This window comes from Carassius auratus, chromosome 38, assembly GCF_003368295.1.
Source record: "Carassius auratus strain Wakin chromosome 38, ASM336829v1, whole genome shotgun sequence".
Lineage (NCBI taxonomy): Eukaryota > Metazoa > Chordata > Actinopteri > Cypriniformes > Cyprinidae > Carassius > Carassius auratus.
This window is the reverse complement of record NC_039280.1, coordinates 8799704-8821344: the sequence shown is the minus strand read 5'-3', so window position 1 is coordinate 8821344 and position 21641 is coordinate 8799704. Positions and strand designations below refer to the sequence as shown.

General features: G+C 36.1%; 1 protein-coding gene across 2 annotated transcripts in view; it reads right to left on the bottom strand.

The window, feature by feature from the left end:
* The window catches only part of rims1a (regulating synaptic membrane exocytosis 1a), a 68122-nt gene that overhangs the window by 13355 nt on the left and 33126 nt on the right, over window positions 1-21641 (bottom strand). Inside the window, exons 5-22 of one of the 2 annotated variants that reach the window (XM_026223850.1) lie at window positions 18491-18792; window positions 16615-17429; window positions 13383-13423; window positions 12407-12517; window positions 12121-12220; window positions 9774-9897; window positions 8164-8210; window positions 7942-8057; window positions 7726-7856; window positions 6944-7115; window positions 6679-6832; window positions 5326-5382; window positions 3892-4060; window positions 3705-3800; window positions 3184-3255; window positions 2480-2566; window positions 573-692; window positions 229-318 (exon numbers count right to left, since the gene is read on the bottom strand). In XM_026223850.1, the coding sequence (XP_026079635.1) occupies window positions 229-318; window positions 573-692; window positions 2480-2566; window positions 3184-3255; window positions 3705-3800; window positions 3892-4060; window positions 5326-5382; window positions 6679-6832; window positions 6944-7115; window positions 7726-7856; window positions 7942-8057; window positions 8164-8210; window positions 9774-9897; window positions 12121-12220; window positions 12407-12517; window positions 13383-13423; window positions 16615-17429; window positions 18491-18792 (2804 nt within the window). The remainder of the gene's footprint in view (window positions 1-228; window positions 319-572; window positions 693-2479; window positions 2567-3183; window positions 3256-3704; window positions 3801-3891; window positions 4061-5325; window positions 5383-6678; window positions 6833-6943; window positions 7116-7725; window positions 7857-7941; window positions 8058-8163; window positions 8211-9773; window positions 9898-12120; window positions 12221-12406; window positions 12518-13382; window positions 13424-16614; window positions 17430-18490; window positions 18793-21641) is intronic. The other variant, XM_026223851.1, reaches the window with a different exon arrangement.

Sequence of the window (21641 nt, the reverse complement as noted above, 5' to 3'; positions counted from 1 at the left end):
TAAAAAAAAATGTAAAAATAAAAAACTTTCCAAAAAAGGAAGATTTCTGTGTTTGCACACAAATTTTAAGCAAAACAACACGTGTATGCACATTAGTAAATAAGACCCAGTGATTGCTGTGTTTAAAGGACATCACGAAGGAACAATCTAAGAGTGTCCTTAAATGTATGTGGATGATATTAATGACAAATTCACAAAACTGAAATAATCTGATTCAAAATAGTGTACCTGTCTCGTTCAGGTGAATTGGAATTAGAACCTGGTCTCAGACAGTTGGTACTAGCACTTCTAACCCTGTCAAGAGAGGGCTGGAGATCACTAGGGACACAACATGCCATCCAATGGAGAAAGAAGAGAAAAAAGGAAGATGACAAAGAAAAAAAAATTAGGTCCAAAAAAAATTAAAAGCAAACCTGTAAGTCTTAAGGGGAGGAAGTCAAGAGAGCTGCTAAAATGTGTTGAGTGAGATAATGGTTGAATTTTCTGCTAACATTCAGAATGAGGAGCTGCTGGCTCTTGAATGTTTGATGTTTATATATAAAAAATGGGTTTTGACATGTTCGACCCCTTACCTAATATGGCTAATGGTGATCTTGTCTGTGCACCTAAGAACTCGACGTGTGACTGTACGTTGAGTGGCAGTGACCACAGACAGCCGTGACTTTGACTTAAGGCATGCAGGAAGTGTTAAGCTGAACACAAATGAAAGTCCAACAAGTGCAAACATAAGTTACAGAAAAAGACCAAAAAAATAAATAAATAAAAAAACATTATAAAATATAATCACATGGCCATGTTTTCTGTGGAGAAATGTTGGATGTTTAACACTGTGTCCCAATTAAAGGGAATGCTAAAGGATAGCTTTCTCCAGGAATTATGGACATACTTGGTTTGGATAGACACATACTGTAGCTTGTCCCATCGCGCCAGGTTAGGACATGCCTCAAGATGTTTATAGCTAACGCTGATTTACTTTCTAACTCTTCAAATAAATTGTTTCTTTTAGAATACAGATGCTACTTTAAACATCCACAGAAACCAGAACACCAGAGTCAGATAGAAAACACTCACATTCACTTACCATCTTAACATCTAACAGTGGCAGATTCCAACAGGATTGTCTGTACTTCAATCTCCAGCTCAATGACTACAATATTACACTATTGTTTAGATATGGCATACGACGATGTGGAAAATACAAATGTGCTGTTTTTTATGAACCCTTGTGACAAAAGCAGCCAACTTTAGCATATGCTTATACCAGAAATAATCATCTTTCAAAAGAGCATACTTAAGTGTGAACTGAATGTGATGTTTTCATACACGTTAACTGGAATTAAATAAAAAAAATTATACTAACACTTCAGTATAGGAACCAATTATTTGCTTATAAGCATGACTTTTATTAACATATTGGATGTTTAGCACTTATAAAGCATTTATTCTACATATTCTACATCCCTAATCCTACCCAATACCTAAACTTAACAACGACCATATTAACTATTAATAAGCAGCAAATCAGAAGTATATTGAGGCAAAAGTCATGGTTAATGGTTTGTTAATAGATATAAAGTGTGACCAAAATTATGACATTCTGTTATAGCTTACATTTATATGAAATGCAGTTAGCCAAACTTTAGAGTGCTTATTTAACCCACTTAAATAGGACTGAAGTACATCTTTATCTTGAATGTTTTAAGCAATTCTATTGTCTTTGAAATTCAGTCAAGTGCACTGCTGAATGTACTGACAAACATTCATGGAAAACTAAAATAAACTCAGGTCATATCCCTGTCATTTGTATGTCATGTATTTAAATATTTTTAAATAAATAAAAGTTGAAATCTTTTAAATGTTAAATTTAATATCTAATAACACAGCACAGTTAAATTATGCATTTAAGTGCTTAAGCATGTTACAGCAAAATAAGTGTACTTCTTTTAGTTACGACAAACTGTTATTAAAACATTGATTTAAAATGTACTTCAAAAAAGTAAAACTTGTAATATGACAAGTAGAGTATCATTTCTAACAGTGTACTTAAGGATGTATATAAAAAAGAAACAGTTGTAAAAATGTACTCTCTAAGTACAAATTAACTAGCCTTTAATTATTATATTATCATTTAAAAGTATATGTATATATTAAAAGTATTACGAGTATAATTAAAATATATACTTTTAAGGTTTTAAGTACAAATGCACATTCAATACAATTAAGTGCACTTCAAGGGGAACCATTATTATTACTCTAAATTTACAACATTAACATGCACATCCAGTATGAAAACATACTGTGTCAGAATTTGACAATGATAAAAAAAAATGTATGCACCAGTATTCTGTATATTGCATGAGCTAATCCATAATAAAAGTGCTCTGGAGATCTGAGCGAGCTTGAACGTCACAGATGCTATAAAATCCTCATTAGTCAGAAAGGATGCCATGGCTTAAGTGTTCTTTTTTGGCCGCCTTACCTGTAAATATCCTTATGAATTCCATTGACTAATAAAGGCATCTTGGGAGGCAGAGTGCTACTGTACTTAGATGAACTCCTGCCAAAACTGCATTAACATGCAAGCATGCAAGAAGGAAACAAAAGATGTATCAAAATCACAGCTGTGGTTACTCCACCCCAAACAGCAAAAGGATGTCAAAGGTCACACATGCAAAGATCACTCCAGAGGCAACTCCCTCATTCTAGATCATGTTTTTTCTGTCAAACACACTCAGAATTAAATCGCGGTCAGTAACGAACAGAATAAAAATAAACGTGTCAAAATGACACTTGAGCAAAATGAGATAGTTATTTTCAGAAAGCTAATGGTTGTCGTGACGAGGTATTCGTCTTTAAGGCTGTACGCCAAAAGCAAGTGGAAAGTTCAGCTTGTAATGTTTCTTGTCAACGAGCTGCTCTGAAATATTAGAGTGGAGAGCCGAAGAGTTTGACACGAAGCATTTGAGAGAGAGAGAAACTGGCATCAACATTCAGGGCTGGTTTAATTAAATAGAATAAACTTCAGGCTAGGTGAAAGAAACAGGTACAAGGAGGCTTTTCAGAATGAAAATGATATTACCAGCTCTTATGACACCAAGATAGTAATATTGATTTACACAGTAGTCTGAATACAACAATAGTATCATTTACAGATTGGTGGTTCAATTCTGGCCTTTTCTTTACCTTTGGGTGTGCAGACACTCTGCGCTTCTACCCCGCATTGATCTGTGTATCAAGATGACCTCACTGCAATTACTATGGAGATGGAGGACACATACGAAAATAAACAATAAAACAAAAAAGACCGATAAACAAGCAAACATAAAAGAAAAAATGGGCACCAGTAAGTGAGTTAGAAGAGGAAGCGTAAAAACCTTTAAAGTCAGAACAATGCACAAAGGTTAAAAAAGATGCATCTTCCTGTACGATCATCTCTGTCCACACAAACCCTTTAGTGGCGTTCAATCCTTTCAAAGACACCCAGTCACATGTGGTTTGGCTTTAACCCACCTTCTGAAAATGGTGCTTTGTAGTCCTTTGTAGATTAGCAAGTCTGGAAAATGTTATTTCTCTTTCCAAAAACTCATTTTAATGGTGTTCAAGAAACAGTATTTTTATGGAAGTAAATGAAAGCACATGGAAGTGATTATTCACAATAAGGCACACTTGTACATGCTCGCTTGGGCCCGCACGTTTCTATTTACCTGTCATCTACGTAATCTCTCTCTTGCACACGGGCACGATCGTGGTAGCGTGTTGGGGAACGGGATCGCCGGCTGTGCTGGACCTCATCCAGACTCCTTAGAGAGCAAGACGGAGAGAAACCAGGGTTTTAATGCAGGTTACAATCATTTGGAAAATGATAAGTCCTAGCAATAGGTAGGGATGTACCTCTGTGCAGGAACGTTGGCCGGGCGGGACCGTTCCCTGCTCTCCTCTCTGTGTGGGGACACAGATCGTGAGCGATACTGAGTTGGCCTGATCTGGTGTGGAACCTCTAATGTAGTTGCTCGGTCTCTGTCTCTGTCCCGTTCTCTTTCTCTTGATCGGTTCTCTGTAGCTGTGATGATGAAAAAGCAAAAACAGCATTAAAGACAAATTTTTGGAAAGCCTGTTTGGAAAATTCAGGTTTTGCTTATGCAGTCACCGGGCTTGCCAAACCACATTCCCCATATTAGAACCCATCCAAAAAATAAAATGATTGACATAATATGTTAGACCATATCTAACAAGACATGCAAGCTAATTAAAATACCTTGTCCATTCTCCTTATATTCATTTGTGAACAATGTGTGCTTTTGACAGTTCAAGGACAATTTGGGTTCTAAATATACATGTAAATACACTACCAGTCAAAAAAATAAAAAAAATAAAAAAAATAAAAATAAATAATATATAATTATTATTATATTTTTTTTTTTTGATTATTTAATAAATTGTTTTCTACAATTACATTTGTACATATTTTTTCACAAACTAGAACATGACAGAATAATCTTGGCTTAGTGGCAAAACATTCATTCATTGTTTTCAAAGAATGTACTTCTTCATTAAATAGCAAAGTACTGTAAACTGAAAAATACATTTCTTTGTTTTTTTTTCTTCAACAGAATTTCTTTTTGACACCATTTATTTTTCCAATAAAACCATTAATAAATATAACTTCATTGCTTAAATCATAGTAATAACATTATGTACAAACAAAATGTAAATGTAACTTTACAAAAGTTCAAAGGTGGTCATAAAAACAGCCAAAAAAAATAATCATTGCCACAAAAAAACTATATCAACTTTTTTAAAATTGCAGTATGCTTATATTTTATGGAGAATGAAGTCAAGGTATGTCACAAAGGCACTGTAACACAAAGACTTGTCATTTTCTAACTTCTACCATGCAGAAGCAAAATAAAATGTTTAGCACCACCATGAGGAAGCAGTCCTCCCGTTTACAATTTCCCATTGTGATCATGCATGTGTGATAATATGTGCATTATTCTTCAAGTCTAAACTACTAAACTACAGAGAAAAGCACTGGAGACAGAACACATTTCAGATAGCTAGTGTATCCCCCATTTAGAATAAGCACCACTTTATATTCATTTTTAATGCATAATAGTACAAAGTAGTTAGTTTATTAGTATGGGATGAATGAAACATGTCAGATGTGTCATGATCGGTGAATGGTGCAGTGTCTCCAGCACAACAGCAGTGACTTCTGAAGGAAGGGAAGGCCTGCTATTGGTTGCTTCTCTCTTTTGGGGTACTCTAATGCACAAAATACAGAGAAATGCCAAGGTTGGCATTGCCTTGGCCCCTCCCACCCACCTGTGGCGACTACACCAATACCATCATCACAATCAGTTTCTGTAATACGCTGCGAGCCTGCACACACAGATACAGAATACACACAGGCATAGATGTACACACACACACACAGAGATACAGATGCGAATGCACACAAAGCACTGTTGGAGTAATCCATTGTTAGGCAAGCAATAAAATAGCATACTAAAATATGTCTTGTGGATACACTGTACCCATGGGCCACACTCCTACACACTAACTCACAGGCAGCACGGTTCAAAAACATACCTCCGCATGAACGCACAGACAGAACAGACATGAAAACCCTTGAATATTGTGAGACAATGCCAAACATATTAATGAGAATGGATGTATTTCAGGACCTTGGCCTAAAAGATATGTTGATGTTTAACTGATGTTTGATGATTGTCCTTCACCTACTTGTATATAGATTAGTAATGGTGAAATTATGATAATATCTCTGGCTTGACTTAAAATCTTAGAAAGTGAAGGAATACTTCATCTATTTTAATCTAACTGCCCACAACCTCTTCAGCTTTTGGTAAATCTGTGAAACACTGAGGGGGCGAATTTACTAAACGATTGTGCCTCACAATATTGTGCAGTATTTCAGCGCAAAACTCATATTCATATACTGCTCACAAGCAAGCAAAATCAGGGACAAGTTTTGGTGGTTCTATAAAAAAAAGAAGTATCCAGCACCATATCAGCCAAATTAATTTTAAGCACCAAATCAGCATTTTTTTTATGATTTCTGAAGGATCATGTGACACAAAAACTGGAGTAATGATGCTGAAAACGTAGCTTTGCCATCACTGGAATAAATTACATTTTTAAAATATATTAAAATAGAAAATAGTGACTTTAAACTGTAATAATATTTCACAATATAACTGATTTTACCGTATTTTATATCAAGAAAATGCATAATGTATACGCATACAAGACTTCTTTAACAAACATCTCATTGACCCCAAACTTTTGAATATTATTATAAATAGCTGATACGGTGCCACAACATGCATTTTTAAATTAGGTATCCAGAATTCGCACCTAGTTGTATGCAAATTAGGCTAATTAACTATTATCGTTCATGGTACAGATATTTGTGTACATTTTCTATTGATCACAGCAGCAGTAATTTTTCTAATTATGATCAAGTGATGGAGAAGAGTTTTTCAATTGGACACATACACAGTTGCTGACAGCTCACAATGCTTGCAAATAAACAGCAGGATCGACAGATGAAATTAAAATCATTCTTGCTCATTTCCTCCCTGTAAGAAAAAAGCACTTGGACAGAAAGTGATCGAGTGTGTTCAAACTCTTTCAGATGTGAGGTCATCCACTTACGCTGCAGCTTTTTGGTGGGTGTTTCTGTGTGTCCGTGTCTGCGGGGCAGGTATGGCGATGGGTGCGGCAGTGGGATGGAAGAGACATCGTGTGTCTGCAGCTTGTACCAGTGAGGCTTGTCATCCAGCAGGGCAGTCTCCAGCTCGATTAGGATCTAGGTTCAAAGACAGGAGAAACCGCAGACAGTCAGGTTTGATACCGTACCAATGTTTTCAGAGCAATTCATGCTGCAAATAAATGGTCAAAGTTAACATATGCTTCATACTTCTCCCAGAAAGTCACTCTCCTCTGCTTGTATTCTGGGTTGGTCCCACACAGTAATCTCCAGCATGTGTTCTCTGAAATCCCGGCGATGGACATGAGAGTACACAAATGTCTGGTTCCACTTGGGCTCCAGACTTTTCTTTACTGTCTTCGTCCTTCTCTTGCTCTTATCACTAAAGTAAAACACAAACAACATTAAAACAAGAACATTAAAACTGCTTGATGCACATATCAGAAAAAAAAAAATAATAATAATAATAATTGTTTGAGCTACACTTTTTTTAATGGTTTTCTTTACAAATTTTTATTTTATTTTATTTTTTATTTTTTTTAATTATTATTATTATTCTGAAGTCTCACCAAGGCAGCATTTATTTGCTCAAACACAAATAAAAATAATAATATTCCGAAATATTATTGCAATGTTAAATATATATTGTTTAAAAATATTGCTATTTTCATATATTTGAATATTATTAATGAAAGAAGCTGTGCTGCTTAACAAATTTGTTGAAACTTTTCTGTGTTTTTTTAATGAATAGAAAGTTTATAGAAAAACTGAATTTATTTTAAATGTGTATATTTCGTAACACTAGATGTCTTTACTGTCACTTTTATTCAATATAATGCAATTTAATGCAGTCTCCTAAATAAAAGTATTCATTTTACTTTTGAACATTAGTGTACAGAGTTGTCACAATAAAAAAAAAATTATGTTTGCAGTCGATACAACACCATATTGCTTAACTATAAAACAAACCCCACAGTAAACATCTAATTTACCTTCTATCGGGCAGGAAGTACATTTTGACATAGGGGTTTCTGGGTCGTCCATCTGATCTGGGTGGCAGGTCGATAGCCTGCAATACGTTCACTATCAGCTGATGCCCGACCTTATCGTACCACATTTTCACCTACAAAACATAAATACATAAACAGCGAATAAACAAACACTCTAAGCACAACACTGTGAATATACATACTTAAGTATGTACTGACCGACAGCTGTCCAGGCAGTAGCTGAGGGGCATCTCTAAGACCACTCGGGCTGGATGGGGACAAGACAGATATAGAGGGTCTTTCCAGCTTCTGTGATTCGAAGGAACTTGAACCTGCTGCAGAGGGACAAGAAACACCAAGTGTTGAAAACATCAGAATAATGTTTGCATATTTAAAAAAAAGACACATTAGTTAAGAGTGCACAGCTGATTCAGTACGTACTAGATTCTAATGGAGGGTGTGATGTTTCTGGTATTCGTGGTATATCACTGAAAAAAAACAAATCCATATATTAGTTGTCAAGTACACTACTATTCAAAAGTTTTGGTCGGTAAGATGTTTATAAAATAAGCAACTTATGTTCACCTAAGCTGCATTTATTTATATAAAATACAGTAAAAAAGTATTACATTTTGTAAATATTATATTTTAAAATAACTGTGTATATATTTAAACATGTTTTAAAATGTAATTTATTTATTTGATGGAAAAGTTACATTTTCAGCTGGAATTATTCTATTTATCATTGTCACATTATTCTGTAGAAATCATCTTAATATGCAGATTTAGAGCTCAGGAAATATTTCATATTATTATTAATATTGAAAACAGTTCTGCTGCTTGATATTTTCCGTGGGATCCATTATACACTTTTTTCAGGATTCTTTTAAACAGAAATCATTTGTAACATTATGCATGTCTTTATATCAACTTCTGATCAATTTAATGCCTGCTTTCTGAATCAAATATATATATATATTTTTTTAATAACTTACTCTACACATTTGAATGGTAGTGTATTTGGGCATTTAAGCCATATTTAATGTATAAATATTTTTGTATTATACAAACAAGTATCATATATAGTGTCATTTATTTTGAAACAATATAGCAAAATCATATATTTGACATTTGTTAGGATTTAAATGATAAAATGATATTTTTGACAGAACAGCTCTAGTATCATTTAACAGACATTTACATGCAATTTAGGTGTCCAAATAATCTAGACACACTGACAAATAGTTTCAAGTCAAACATCATCGGCCAGAGGTTACAGAAGAGAGGTGTGCTCTTTATAAGGGCTTTATGGACAGAAGACAGAAGCAAAAGAGGAGAGAATTCAAATTAATCAAAAAATCACAGCACCTCTTAGACCTGGACTGTGTTTTACTTGCAGCTAGGATTTATACACTTTTTGCAAGTGTTTGGAGAGAAATCAATGAATACATCTTTTAAAGAGGTGGGAGGACAGAGCAAAGGAGAGTATAATGGCTTACAGTGAAAACTAAACAATACAAAGTTAAACATTTATTGCACAGCTATTCAAACACTCTTGTTTAATAATTGGGCCAACTAGAATAAATTATTATCAAATGTAGAATCAAAATATTCTTGATATTTCCACATAAGTGTTCATCTACAATGAAAATAAATTTTCACCACTAACTCCCCATTTTAAAATAAGCATTTTTCTTTTTTAGCTTTCTGAAACACCAGAATTTGAAATCAGGATAATTGTGATCATCACAATTCACCTCTATATGTGTCATCATTATATGTGATCCGAGGAAGTGTGTTATGACTAACTCATGTCATATAAAGATACATAAACGATGCTTCCGTTAGGTAAAGAAAAACCTTTTTTTGAAGCAAAAATATGTGCTAACTTTATAGACCAACATCAAGAAACAGAATATAAAAACAGAAATAACCTATTGTATTTTGTATTTTGTAGACAAAACCAGACTAAGATTATAAGTGCACCCCAGGAAACATTATAAAATAATTTACAGTCAGGTATCCAGTAAGATGTGTGAAAGAAGACTTACCCTATTGGCCTTGATACTACTAACTCAACTTGTGGTTCTGTTTGGGAATTCAAGATGATATTGTAAACTTCTTTCTTGGTTAATCCAGGTAATGATTTACCATTCCACTGAAGCACCTCGTCACCTACAAACAGCCCAAAAGTGTGTCGTCACATTCAATTGCTGCACACATCTGAGGACAACTACCATTAAACTCTTAAAATAGAAATTTCACTGATTAAACACACTCATTAAACATGTTCAAAGTATCTGAGGGCTAAATGCATTAAAGGTGGGGGTGAAATGCTATTTCATGCATACTGAGTTTTTTACACTGTTAAAGAGTTGGATTCCCATGCTAAACATGGACAAAGTTTCAAAAATTAAGTTGTACATTTGAAGGAGTATTTCTGTTCCAAAATACTCCTTCCGGTTTGTCACAAGTTTCGGAAAGTTTTTTTTTCGAGTATGGCTCTGTGTGACGTTAGATGGAGCGGAATTTCCTTATATGGGTCCTAAGGCACTTCTGCCAGAAGAGCGCGCGCTCCCGTATAGCAGAGCGCTGAGAGCACAACAGACTTCACTGATCAGAGCGAGAGCGTCGCAAAATGTCACAAAAGGAGTGTGTTTTTGGTTGCCAGGGCAAGACAACCCTGCACAGATTACCAAAGAAAAAACAGCATTAAGGGACCAGTGGATGGAGTTTATTTTTACAGAGCATCAACGGAGTTGTGCAAGTGTTTTTGTTTGTTCCCTGCATTTCGAAGAAGCTTGTTTTACAAACAAGACCCAGTTTGACGACGGATTTGCGTATCGTTTATTTCTTAAGGATGATGCAATCCCAATGAAAAAGGGTCACGATCGTGTGTTGGAACCGCAGGCGGTGAGTAAAACTGCTTAAAATATCTCTGCCTCCTTGTTAGTGCGTCCGCCTCGCATCGGAGACCCGGGTTCGAGCCCCGCTCGGAGCGAGTCGTTGCTGCTGCTGCTCTCGTTCAGTTTCAGCCTCGGGATCTGATTCTGGATCATAAATAAACGGCTGAATCTGACTGTTAGCCATGGTTTGTTTTGGATGATGGTTTTTTCCTCAAGGTAATGTCAGCTTCCAAACGCTCTCAACGCAAAAGCCTACTGGCGCTCGTGATTCTTTAGCTCCGCCCACACGTCACGCCTCCAGTCGGTCGTGTTTTTCCGGGAAAAATCGGTACAGACCATCTTTCTCTTATGAATATAATAAAACTAAAGACTTTTTGGAGTTATGAAGGATGCAGTACTATTCTATAGTACTCAAGATTAACAGGATATTGAGTGAAAACGAGCATTTCACCCCCCCCCCCCCCCCCCCCCTTTAATACATACATTTCAATTCAATTAAATGTGCTAATTTAGCACAGTACATTACACAAGTATTTCCCCTACCAACAGTAGTTTAAGATTGAAATATAACCTCATGCTTTTGCATCAGAATGCAGACAATATGCAAACAATATACTGACTTCTAAAGACATTTGTGGTCTGTGTTTATTCATTTGTAACAATAATGAAAATTCTTTGTTTGGGGTCATTTCTTTATATATACCAGTGGTTTTCCAAGGACCCCCATTGCCCACAACATTATTCTACAGCTCCTAGTTTCTGTACAAACGAAAATAACTCAATTGTAAACAAATTGTGACTTCACATTACTTTTTTGATATTTTTACAAATATGTATACTCACAATTCAAATATTTTAAAATTGTGCATATACTGTATACAGTACAAACTGAATATTATTATGTGTTTTAAGATTATATTAATTTACATTGCTTAATTTAAAATTCTCATATATCCAGGTCTTCCAAGACTATAACAGAAAAAGAGATGTTAAGTGTGATTTATGTACAACATCTTTATTTTTTTAGTCATTTGAACTTGTTTAGCTTGTTTTATCTTATCATTAGTCATCTTGAGGCCACATTAGAAGTTTGCTAGTGGGCACTGGTCCTGGTTGAGAACCACTAATATATGCATCCATACATGATGCATTTGCTTAATCATTGTATAAGGTAATTTACTTGATTACACTGTTTAATCAATTAACAGACCTTCCCCCGGATTCACAGACTAGGCTTGACATGGTCCCAGACTAAAATGCACGTTTTAGCTGTCTCAACTTAAAATATCTTGCTCAGACATATCTTAAAATATGTCAGTGTCATTGTTCTGTGTCAAGATGCATACCTGTAATGTTTTCTTCTAAAGCATTTTTCTAAAAGTTGCTTCTTAATTTAACTAAGGCCTAGTCTGGGCTTAAACAAAGCCCCGTTTGTGAAGCTGGGGCCTAGTTATTTAAAACTGAGAGAAACTGAAAGAAGTTCTGGACTCACCGGCCCGTAGATGACCCACCACATCAGCTAAACTTCCTTTCTTGACTTTGGTGATGAAGGCCCCAAGTCTCCCAGTTTCTGTAATCTTCCCCCCAACCACCTGTATCCATACAAATCATTTAAAGATGGGCAAAGTCTACAGAGAATTCAAAAATGGCAGTACATTGTGTGTGTGTTTTCATTTTTTGTACATGGTCCATGACATGGTGTAGTTGTTGTCTTCATAACAGTCAGGAGAGGAACTTGTGTTTATACAGTATGTTTATGCAAGTTGCTCTCCCCTCACCTTTAGCCCTAGCAGAGCCCCAGCCTCTTTTGGCATGGCTGTTCGCTTGCTCAATGTGATTCGGCCAATTAAATGATCACCTTCCTTGGAGGGCTGCCATGTAACCGGATGCTAAAGAGAACAAGGCAGAGATGAATCCCATCAGAGAAAGGACCATTCCATTACACCTAACCCTTACCTCACCTTCACACTCATGCACATTCACACACACAGACACAACCAGGGTCATTATAGCTAACAGAAACAGAAAAAAAATTATTTTAGTTTCACTTCATGTACTTAAATAACAATACTAAAATGGAAATAAAAATGGAAAAAGATTATATAGATATAAAAAAGCACAAGAACACAAAAAATGACTAAACTTTACTAACTAAAAGGAATATCTAAAAATTAACCTATTTCAAAATATTTCAAAAAATATATATAATATTATCTCAGTTATACTAAATACTACTGCACGCAACTCACCACTGTTCTCAGTCACTTTAAAGTTAAGTTTAATTAACTATCGACTTTCTTAGTTTACCCTCTTGTTTGTCTTGTAGATGATGGCAAACACAAAAATGTCATTTCAAAGAAAATATGTGTCATTATAATACTTAAGACCACACAGTCCTAATAACGTTAACCAATGTGTAAATAGCTATTTAGTTATTGTTTTAGCACACTTGCATTTGTTATTCCTCAAATCTGATGTACGTCGCATTTAAATGTATACATTCGCATTCAAGCTATGCAGTTTTTAACTTCATGCATATCCTGGGAATCGAACCCATGACCTTGGCAATGTGAGCTACAGTGGCATACTATCTGCAACAAACAAATCCAGCTAATTTACAGTTTACAGATCAGTCAATTTACAAGTCCTGCACTACATTTTCTTCTAAAAAAAGATCACTTTGTGGAAGTAAAATGGTCAGTGAACAATGTATGTTGATTAAAATGATTAAAACACAATGTAGGAATGACTTACATGCCACGCAGTGGGGTCCAGTGGACAGCACTCCCAGTCCCCTAAACACACACACACACACACACATTGATAGAGTTACACTGTACAGTACATATGCTGACTATGTGAGCTGCCACCTTACACTAGCCAGAGTCCATCTCTAAACCTGTTTACACTTCATGAATATCTGAGCCCCAAAATGGCACCTGCAGCCAAGATCTCATGCTAAAATATGCCCTGCTTTGACCCACCTGCAATGCAAGAGGGAGCAAGAGTGTTTGTGAATATATGTTTTAGAGCTACATTTAGTCCCCAGACAGTTGAAGCAAATGCTGACACCAATGCTGAATACACACTCCCACACACAGACACACAAACACACAGGCACAAAGGGACAGTCTCAGCGCTTTCCGTGACGTTGGCATTCTGTTTACTGTTGGCATGTTATATGGATCAGTGCCTTGTACATACAGATTTCTGGGCTGTTTTCCGGATATTTTTGAGCACCTGGGATGTCTTGAGTATGACGCACAGACATGGTGAAGAGTGCTCAAATTGTCCTCCCAAAAACAAAAATAGATTGTAAAAATTAAATGTTGCTATAGACATCCGATTTGAATTACTTTCAGTCATCTTTTAAAAGGTGCAAAATAAAAGCGTGATCTACTTTCGGTTGACCAGTAGTTTTTACATGGACAAATGTTCAATAAAAAATAAGTGCTATTTGCCAGAGAAGCATCACTTTTACTGATATGATATATATTGATATGATACTTTTTTAAATAAAAAAAATAAAATAAACCTTGTTAATGAAGACTATACTGTATAGATTTGGGGAGGGGCTCTTCTGACTCAAAATCACCAAAAACACCTTAGAAACACACAAACATACACACACACACACACACACATATATATATATATATATATATATATATATATATATATATATATATATATATATATATATATATATATATATATATATATACAAATACTGGTTATTTTACAACATGACTCTTCAAATCCAATTTGTAGAGTCAAGTATTGATTTTATAAAGTAGCTTCAGCTAGGGATGCATCGGATTAAATAAAAAGCTCAGGGGTTCAAAATAAGGAGAAAAAGAGACATTGAGACCTGGATAGCTTACTTACAAGTATGTCAGGGAATCATACTTTTTTTTTTTTAAGGAAGGCTGCTTCTTTACTGTCTAACCCAGTTCTGAGGAGGGTTGTCCTATAAAAAGTTAGCTCTAATAAAAAAATGTACTCTGGAAAGCAACAAAACTCAACTATCGCTCCTGAAAGTTTTAACAGCTAAAAAAAAAAAAAAACACCCCAGAAAAACATTTTCAGCACAAAACAATGAGCAAAGGAAACATGCATTAATCATAATAAAATGCCATGAAGTAATATTAAGAAGAGGTCTGCATGAAGTATTAGCTGTCTAAGGGTATAAATGTTTAATATACTGCTTTTGGCATGGTGGATTGGTCCCCTGTGTGGGCTTTTATCTAAGCCTTGTACTTCTCATCCACATGACCTCCAAAATATAGTGCTTAGCAAATATTTTATTATTACATTTTCAGATCGCATCATACAGTACGTATTGATACACAATAGTATTATTCTACTTCTAATAATTCTAACTTTCCAAGGCAACAACAAAGAAATCAAATCTAATTAATATCAATCTCTGCTCAAGACTTTTTACCCAGTTCTGTAGAACTAAAAAATAACATTCTGAGTTTAAAGTTCAAATATCTTTAAACTTTAAACAACATTTCTTTGAAAATTTCTTTGAAATCCATTCTTCGGCCATTAATAACAGAACTAATATAATAACTTTGAATAACAAAAGCTTGATTTATTCAGTTCCTATTCTTTAGAAGAAAGAGTCGATCCTCTTACCTGTTGTTTCTGGTGAACCTGATGAAATGCTGTTGCACTGATAAAAGCAAGCTTGTGTTCTGCTTAACCTCCTCTCAATCTCCTGTTCTCCTATTTTTTGTCTCTCATTCCTTCTCCTATAGTCTGTCTTTCCTAGTCAACTCATAATGTTTACATTTCACCCCTGGCTTGTGTTAATACACTGACCTTTTAAGTCTGTGTTCAGTCAGTTTGCCAGGCTAACAGCACACAGTGCAAAATGAATAATCTCCTCTCCTTCACACCCCAACCTTCAAGCAGTCAAAACCAGTGAACAATTACCCTGCACATACCATCTCCTTAATAAATATCCACAGAAGATACACTGTAAAATACTGTTTATCTATCTATCTATCTATCTATCTATCTATCTATCTATCTATCTATCTATCTATCTATCTATCTATCTATCTATCTAACTCTCTATCTCTCTCTCTCTATCTATCTATCTATCTATCTATCTATCTATCTATCATCTTTTATTTATTCAGAAAAGATGCATTAAATTGATCAAGAGACTTATAAAATATAAATTCATTTATATAATAAACATTTATATTTTAAATCAGTGCTGTTGTTTTTAACTTTTTATTTACCAAATAATTCTATAAAAAAAAAGAATTCTAAAAAACTATTTCCATACAACTATTTTCAACATTGATAATAATAAGAAATGTTCCTTGAGCACCAAATCAGCATTTTAGAAGGATTTTTGAGCCTAAACTTTTGAAACAGTAATGTAAATTTTTTATTCAGTGTTGAACTGGCTTTTTGCTTTATTGACAAATTATTTTCCTATTTAATGCTGTTCAGTTGCTTTGTTACAATCTGTTAAATAAAGGTGACTTGACTTGACTATATATAACATGTCAAATTATTACTTTTTTTAAGAAATCAGTATATAACTTGTCAGCATGACGATATATAGTGCTTCGAGAATCAAGAGTTTGAATCCCAAAAATAAAACTTTAAAATGAAGAAAGAAAGAAAGAAAGAAAGAAAGAAAGAAAGAATGAATGTAATTAATTAATTAAAAAAGTATAAAACCTGCAGTACCTTTATGGACAGTCATTTGTTGAAAACCCTGCCATTTCCGCACAAAGCAAATTAAAAGTCTTGCAGAATTTAAAAGAAGTTAAGCAACCTCTTGATAGTCATAGCTTATCCATTTGTGTGTTGCAAAAAGTACTAAATTCATCAGTCAAATGAAATATTACATTCATATTGATGGTGGTTTGCATTTCTAAATCATGGAGGTTTGTGTTTATGCAAACACATGATTAAATATAGAAATGACACAAAAGCAGGTATCCATCTAACCCACCTCTCTCACTGACGCTCTCGATCTCCACATCTTCACAACTGGTGTATTCCGGTGTGGAACCGGCCTCTTCCTCCGAGCTGCTAACAGATATCTGCCTTTTGTTTCCCCCCCTTTTGCTCTTGTAGGGGCGGGGCGGGGGCGGTCGTAGAGATTCCGATTGGTCAGAACTGAGCGAATCATTGCGCAGCATGCTCTCAGCTTTTTGACGTTTAGATTTGCGCAACAGCGCAGCTGAGCCGGGGTCCAGGTGGCTCGGCTGCAACTTCCTGTCCCATTCCTGAGGCTCCCTGAGCTCAGGTGGGCCTGCAGGCATGGCAGGGCCCACCCTGAACCCAGGAGCAGGCGGCTGTGGGGTGTGGTTCGTTTTAGGAGGAGGACCCTGCACAACAGGTGCACCCTGCAAACCTGTACCCCCCACGGTCCTCTCTGGGGCGTAGGCCTGCTGCTGGCACTCCAGCGAGGCCTGCCGCCCATCTGCCCATCTACGTGCACCTCTGTTGTCCTGCACCATCTCCCCTGCCTCCCTCGGTTTAGGATGCATACGTCCATCAGGCTCCACTGGCCGGAGCTTGGCCGGATGATGGGAAGCATTTGAGTCAGTCCTGCACTGTTCCCTGGGTGGTTTCTGCTCCGCTTCAGTCCTCCTGGTCTCAGGACTGTCGTGCTCCTGAGAGCGAGTCTTCATCAGTTTTCGACTTTCTCTCCGATTTTCTCCAGTATCTCGCTCCTCAGAGTGAATTTTGGATAGGCCTCGCCGCCTCTCACCTCTTGGCCCTAGCTTGCCATTCTGATCAGAGGCTGCTGGTGGCTTTTTTCTAGAGGTCAAATAATTACACAACATCACTAAAAAAAACTCTGTTACAGACAGTCTTTTCAAACTGAAAAGATTATGTTGTTTAATGAGACAACACACAATGCATCAAAAATAGAAACCAAATGAGCATCACAATGTCATGATGCTTCTTGTTTGTCATGAAAATACTCACCTAAACTGGTCTGTAGGTCTGAGCTGGTTTAATGTGGTTCTCAAGCCTGGCCAAACTTCATCTAGCCAGGTTTAGCTGGCTAAACTCATGTTTAGCTGGTTTAGTTGGCCAGCAAAAGAGTGCCCAATCTATATCTATAGATCTACTATATTTTAAGTTTTAAGGTTCTTTATAGGCTTCCATGGAACCTCACAAGGTTCTTTTTATGGAAAAAAGATCTTTAGATAATTTAAATGTTCTTCACACAAAGGAGAATAATGGTTCTTTTAAGAACTGGTGACTGAAAGGTTCTTTGGTGAATCAAAAAAAGATATAGAATCACTGAGAAAATCACTTTATATTTAAGACTTAACTTCCAAAGCTATCGGGTAATTTATTTAAATGTGATTACAACAATACATTTTAACTGCAAAAAAAAATAGAAAATGTATAATCATTAAAGTTGAGACTGAAATGAAAGTTGTGATTATCTTCCCTATTTTATTAGAGTGAAACGGCTACTCAAGCAAGAATAAATTTAAGATACTTGATTTTATCCATCAGGAATTGTTTGGATTGTTTTTGTTTGCTGCTGAGATCTCATTTGCGTGACAGGTTGCTGGAGGGATCATTGTACTGTTCTCGCACTGTTGCACACGTCATCAGAGAAGAGAAGTGCGAGGGGGAGGGAAGTCAATGCTTTTAATTAAAGATTTCAAGGGCAACTGAACAAAAAATAAATTGTGCACAGATAAATAATTTATAATAAACACTGCAATATTCCATAAACAATAAGAATAGCCAATTCTGACTTTAACCATTTTTTGGTCATTATAACCTTCAGGGAAAATTTCAGGGAAAAAGTTACTTTTTTAGTTTTTGTATTGAGGGAGCGAGAGGTTGAAGTGTACCTTTCTTGTGGAGGCTCACTACGTGAGCGCGATGACAGCGTGTCAGCTGACCCTGTAGAAAGGCGTTTTCTGGGGTCGGTCGGGGCATGTGGCTGGGTGTTATGGGCAGTGGAAACGGAGGAGTCGAGAGGGTTCTGAGACCTAGAGCGTGCCTTCTTCTCCCCAACGGGACCTCCACACATGGCCGGTTCACTCACTGCTGACCCAAGCTCTCCAGTCTTGGGCCCATGGCTGGGAAACCACTCTCCTGATTTAGTGAGCATATCCTGTTGCCTTCGGCACTTGTTACATACCCACATTACCTGGGGTAAAAAAAAAATCATATTTCAAAATTTTTATATTCACTAATTTTGTGAAGATAAAGTGTTTAACTTCTGTAATTTTGCAACTGCAAAAATAAAGAATAATAAAAAAAATGATTTCAGATACTGTAGTCCCTCCCAAAATGGTTAACTGAAATACAAGAAAGTGTTTTGACACAAACACAATGACATACTTCACATGTGAGTGACATTTTAAATCTAACAAAATAATAAAAAATATCAAAAGATGACAGATGAAATTTGAGTCACACATCTCTCCTTTTTATTCATGTTCAATGACAAGTTGGTCATGTTGGTTTAATATGTTTATTTGTTTGTTTGTAGGTTACATTTAATGACAAGAAAATTAATGTAGAATAACCAAGTGAAATACAATAATACATTGTAATAAGTTATTAAATAATTATTTAATAAACTGAAGCATTTTTTTTTTCAAAAATACATATTTTAGGCAATACAAGTCATTGATAATATTAATAAATATTATTATTGTTATTATTATTATTATTAATCATTAATGGATAAAATTTATACATTTAAACTTGGCTAATTAATCGCATTTCTAATGTTTTTTTATTATTATTATTATTATTAAACTAATAAATTGTTGCATGCATATATTATCCAAATTACTGTACGTGATACCCCAAGTTCACATAAAAAAATGTGACTCAACAGCTACAGATAAAAGGGTTCTTCATCATGTGGTGACCAAAAATAAAAGCTGAGGCGTCAAAAAAAAAAAGAGCTAATCTGGCAGAGACACTGAAACCCTGCGATATGTGACTCAGGTCTGACAGACAAAACGGCAGCCCGCTATAAGGGATAACGTAGGCAGGAGGAGGTGTGAACTGAAAAAATGAGACAGAAAGGAAACTGTTGTGTTAGCAGGGATAAATGTAAAGACAAACAATGAATATTAGGTAGTAATGTTAGCTGACAGAAGGTGGGTGTTGTTGAAACAAGAGGTTGAGACTTGAAACTGCGAGCTCCGTGGGATGTAATCACATGCCCACAGAGCAAAGGCATTGACCGTGGTCACTGTGGGATGATTCGCAGGAACTGTGGGGAAAAGCATGGAGGGTCGGGCCACGATACACGCAAAAATTAGCAGCGCTATCCATCACCCTCCTCCACACACACACAGAAAGCCTGCCTGCTGATTTCCTTTAGCAGGAGGATCAGGAGCGAGGAACACAAAAGATCTTGGCACATTCCACATTTGTTCTCCTTTTTTTTCCCACTTCCCTCCTCCAGATTGCTTTTGATTAAAAGCTTGGGAGGTTGCGCGCGAGAGTGAGGGAGGGAGGGAGGGAGAAGGAGAGACATGCATCAACACATCTATATTTATCCAGGCAGCCGCCCAGCATCATTGGGGATATGTTAAAAAAATTCCCCAGCTCACTGCATAACTTTACTCAGTGAAGACTACCATTGATCCTGCGGATGCAAGGCCAAACAACTGATCTTACACAGCGCAAACACACGCACACATTTAAGACGCAAACATACACACACACGTAAGCTTACACACACACGCAGCCTTCTGCTGCTGATGTCCTTGCCAGACAAACACGCTCTGTGGTTATAGTCGGAAAACGAAATGTTCGAATGTGCCACCTGCTACCAGAACTCCTGTCCTAGTTTCCGCTGCTTTTTTTTTCTTCTTTCACTTTCTGCCACTCAAACTTATTTAATCATTCTAAACTCTAAACTGAAATGCACACAATTTGGTCTTACTGCAATCAGAAACTAAACAAATCAATAATATTTTTCAAAAAATGTAATACCATAAAAACTTTCAAACACAGTGAGAAGCCATCATGATCACATCTATGACAACCCTCACCCCATGTGATTCACACACTCATTCATCTTTATCAAAACCTAAAATCACTCTGTATCAGTATCAACATTTATACCAAAAACTTATATTTTATTTCATTTCAATCAAAAGTTTACATTTTTTCTTAACAATAACTATGCCTCAAAAACAGCAAAAAGGAATATGACATCTATGAGTAAGAAAATTCAACAGAAGTACTAAATTCCTGAAATTAAATTGCCCTATTATGGGTTGTGAAAGGCTCATATTTTGGTTCTGGTTGACAGGTTGACATGCATTCAGGGTCAAAAAACACTTTTATTGTCTTATAACATGCATTTATTTTTACTGTACCTTATTATTTAACCTTATGATTCATTTTTCCAAACTCCTCCTTTGCATGACGCAAATCAACTGTGATTGGTCCAATTGATCTCATTTTCATTTCATCATGTCTGTAATTCCTGATAAAGCAGCATTTTTGCATGCAGTGCTGCTTTGTGTACAGTGTTACCAGGAAAACTATTTTTACCGCTCCAAAAGCTGCAACTAGTGGCATAGAATGAACTTGCATCTTCATTTAAACCATCGCTAAAAGACATCAACAAAACGGCAACATAAAACTCCAGAGACAATAACTTCATATACGGTGCACTTTCAGATTTAAAACTTTGCAGGATGTTTTCAGCCACTTAGAGCTGTGTCACACACTGCATGATAGGTAAGCAACTGACAGAGCTTAATTTTAATATGAAAAAAAATTAAATACAGAGGCACATGAGAAGGTCTCCAGTGATCATACTGTAGGAGTGGTGTTGATACAGAGGTAGCAATGGTGTGTATGGGGCAGAGAGGGGCAAGAGGGGCAGCATCATGCTGTGATTGAACAGGGCTGGCTGAAATCCAAACTAATCTAAAGTAAATCAGCAGCAGAATCCCCAGCTGTCGGGCACAGACCCCGACCCACTTCACACGGATTACAACACTCAAATACCAGCCGCCT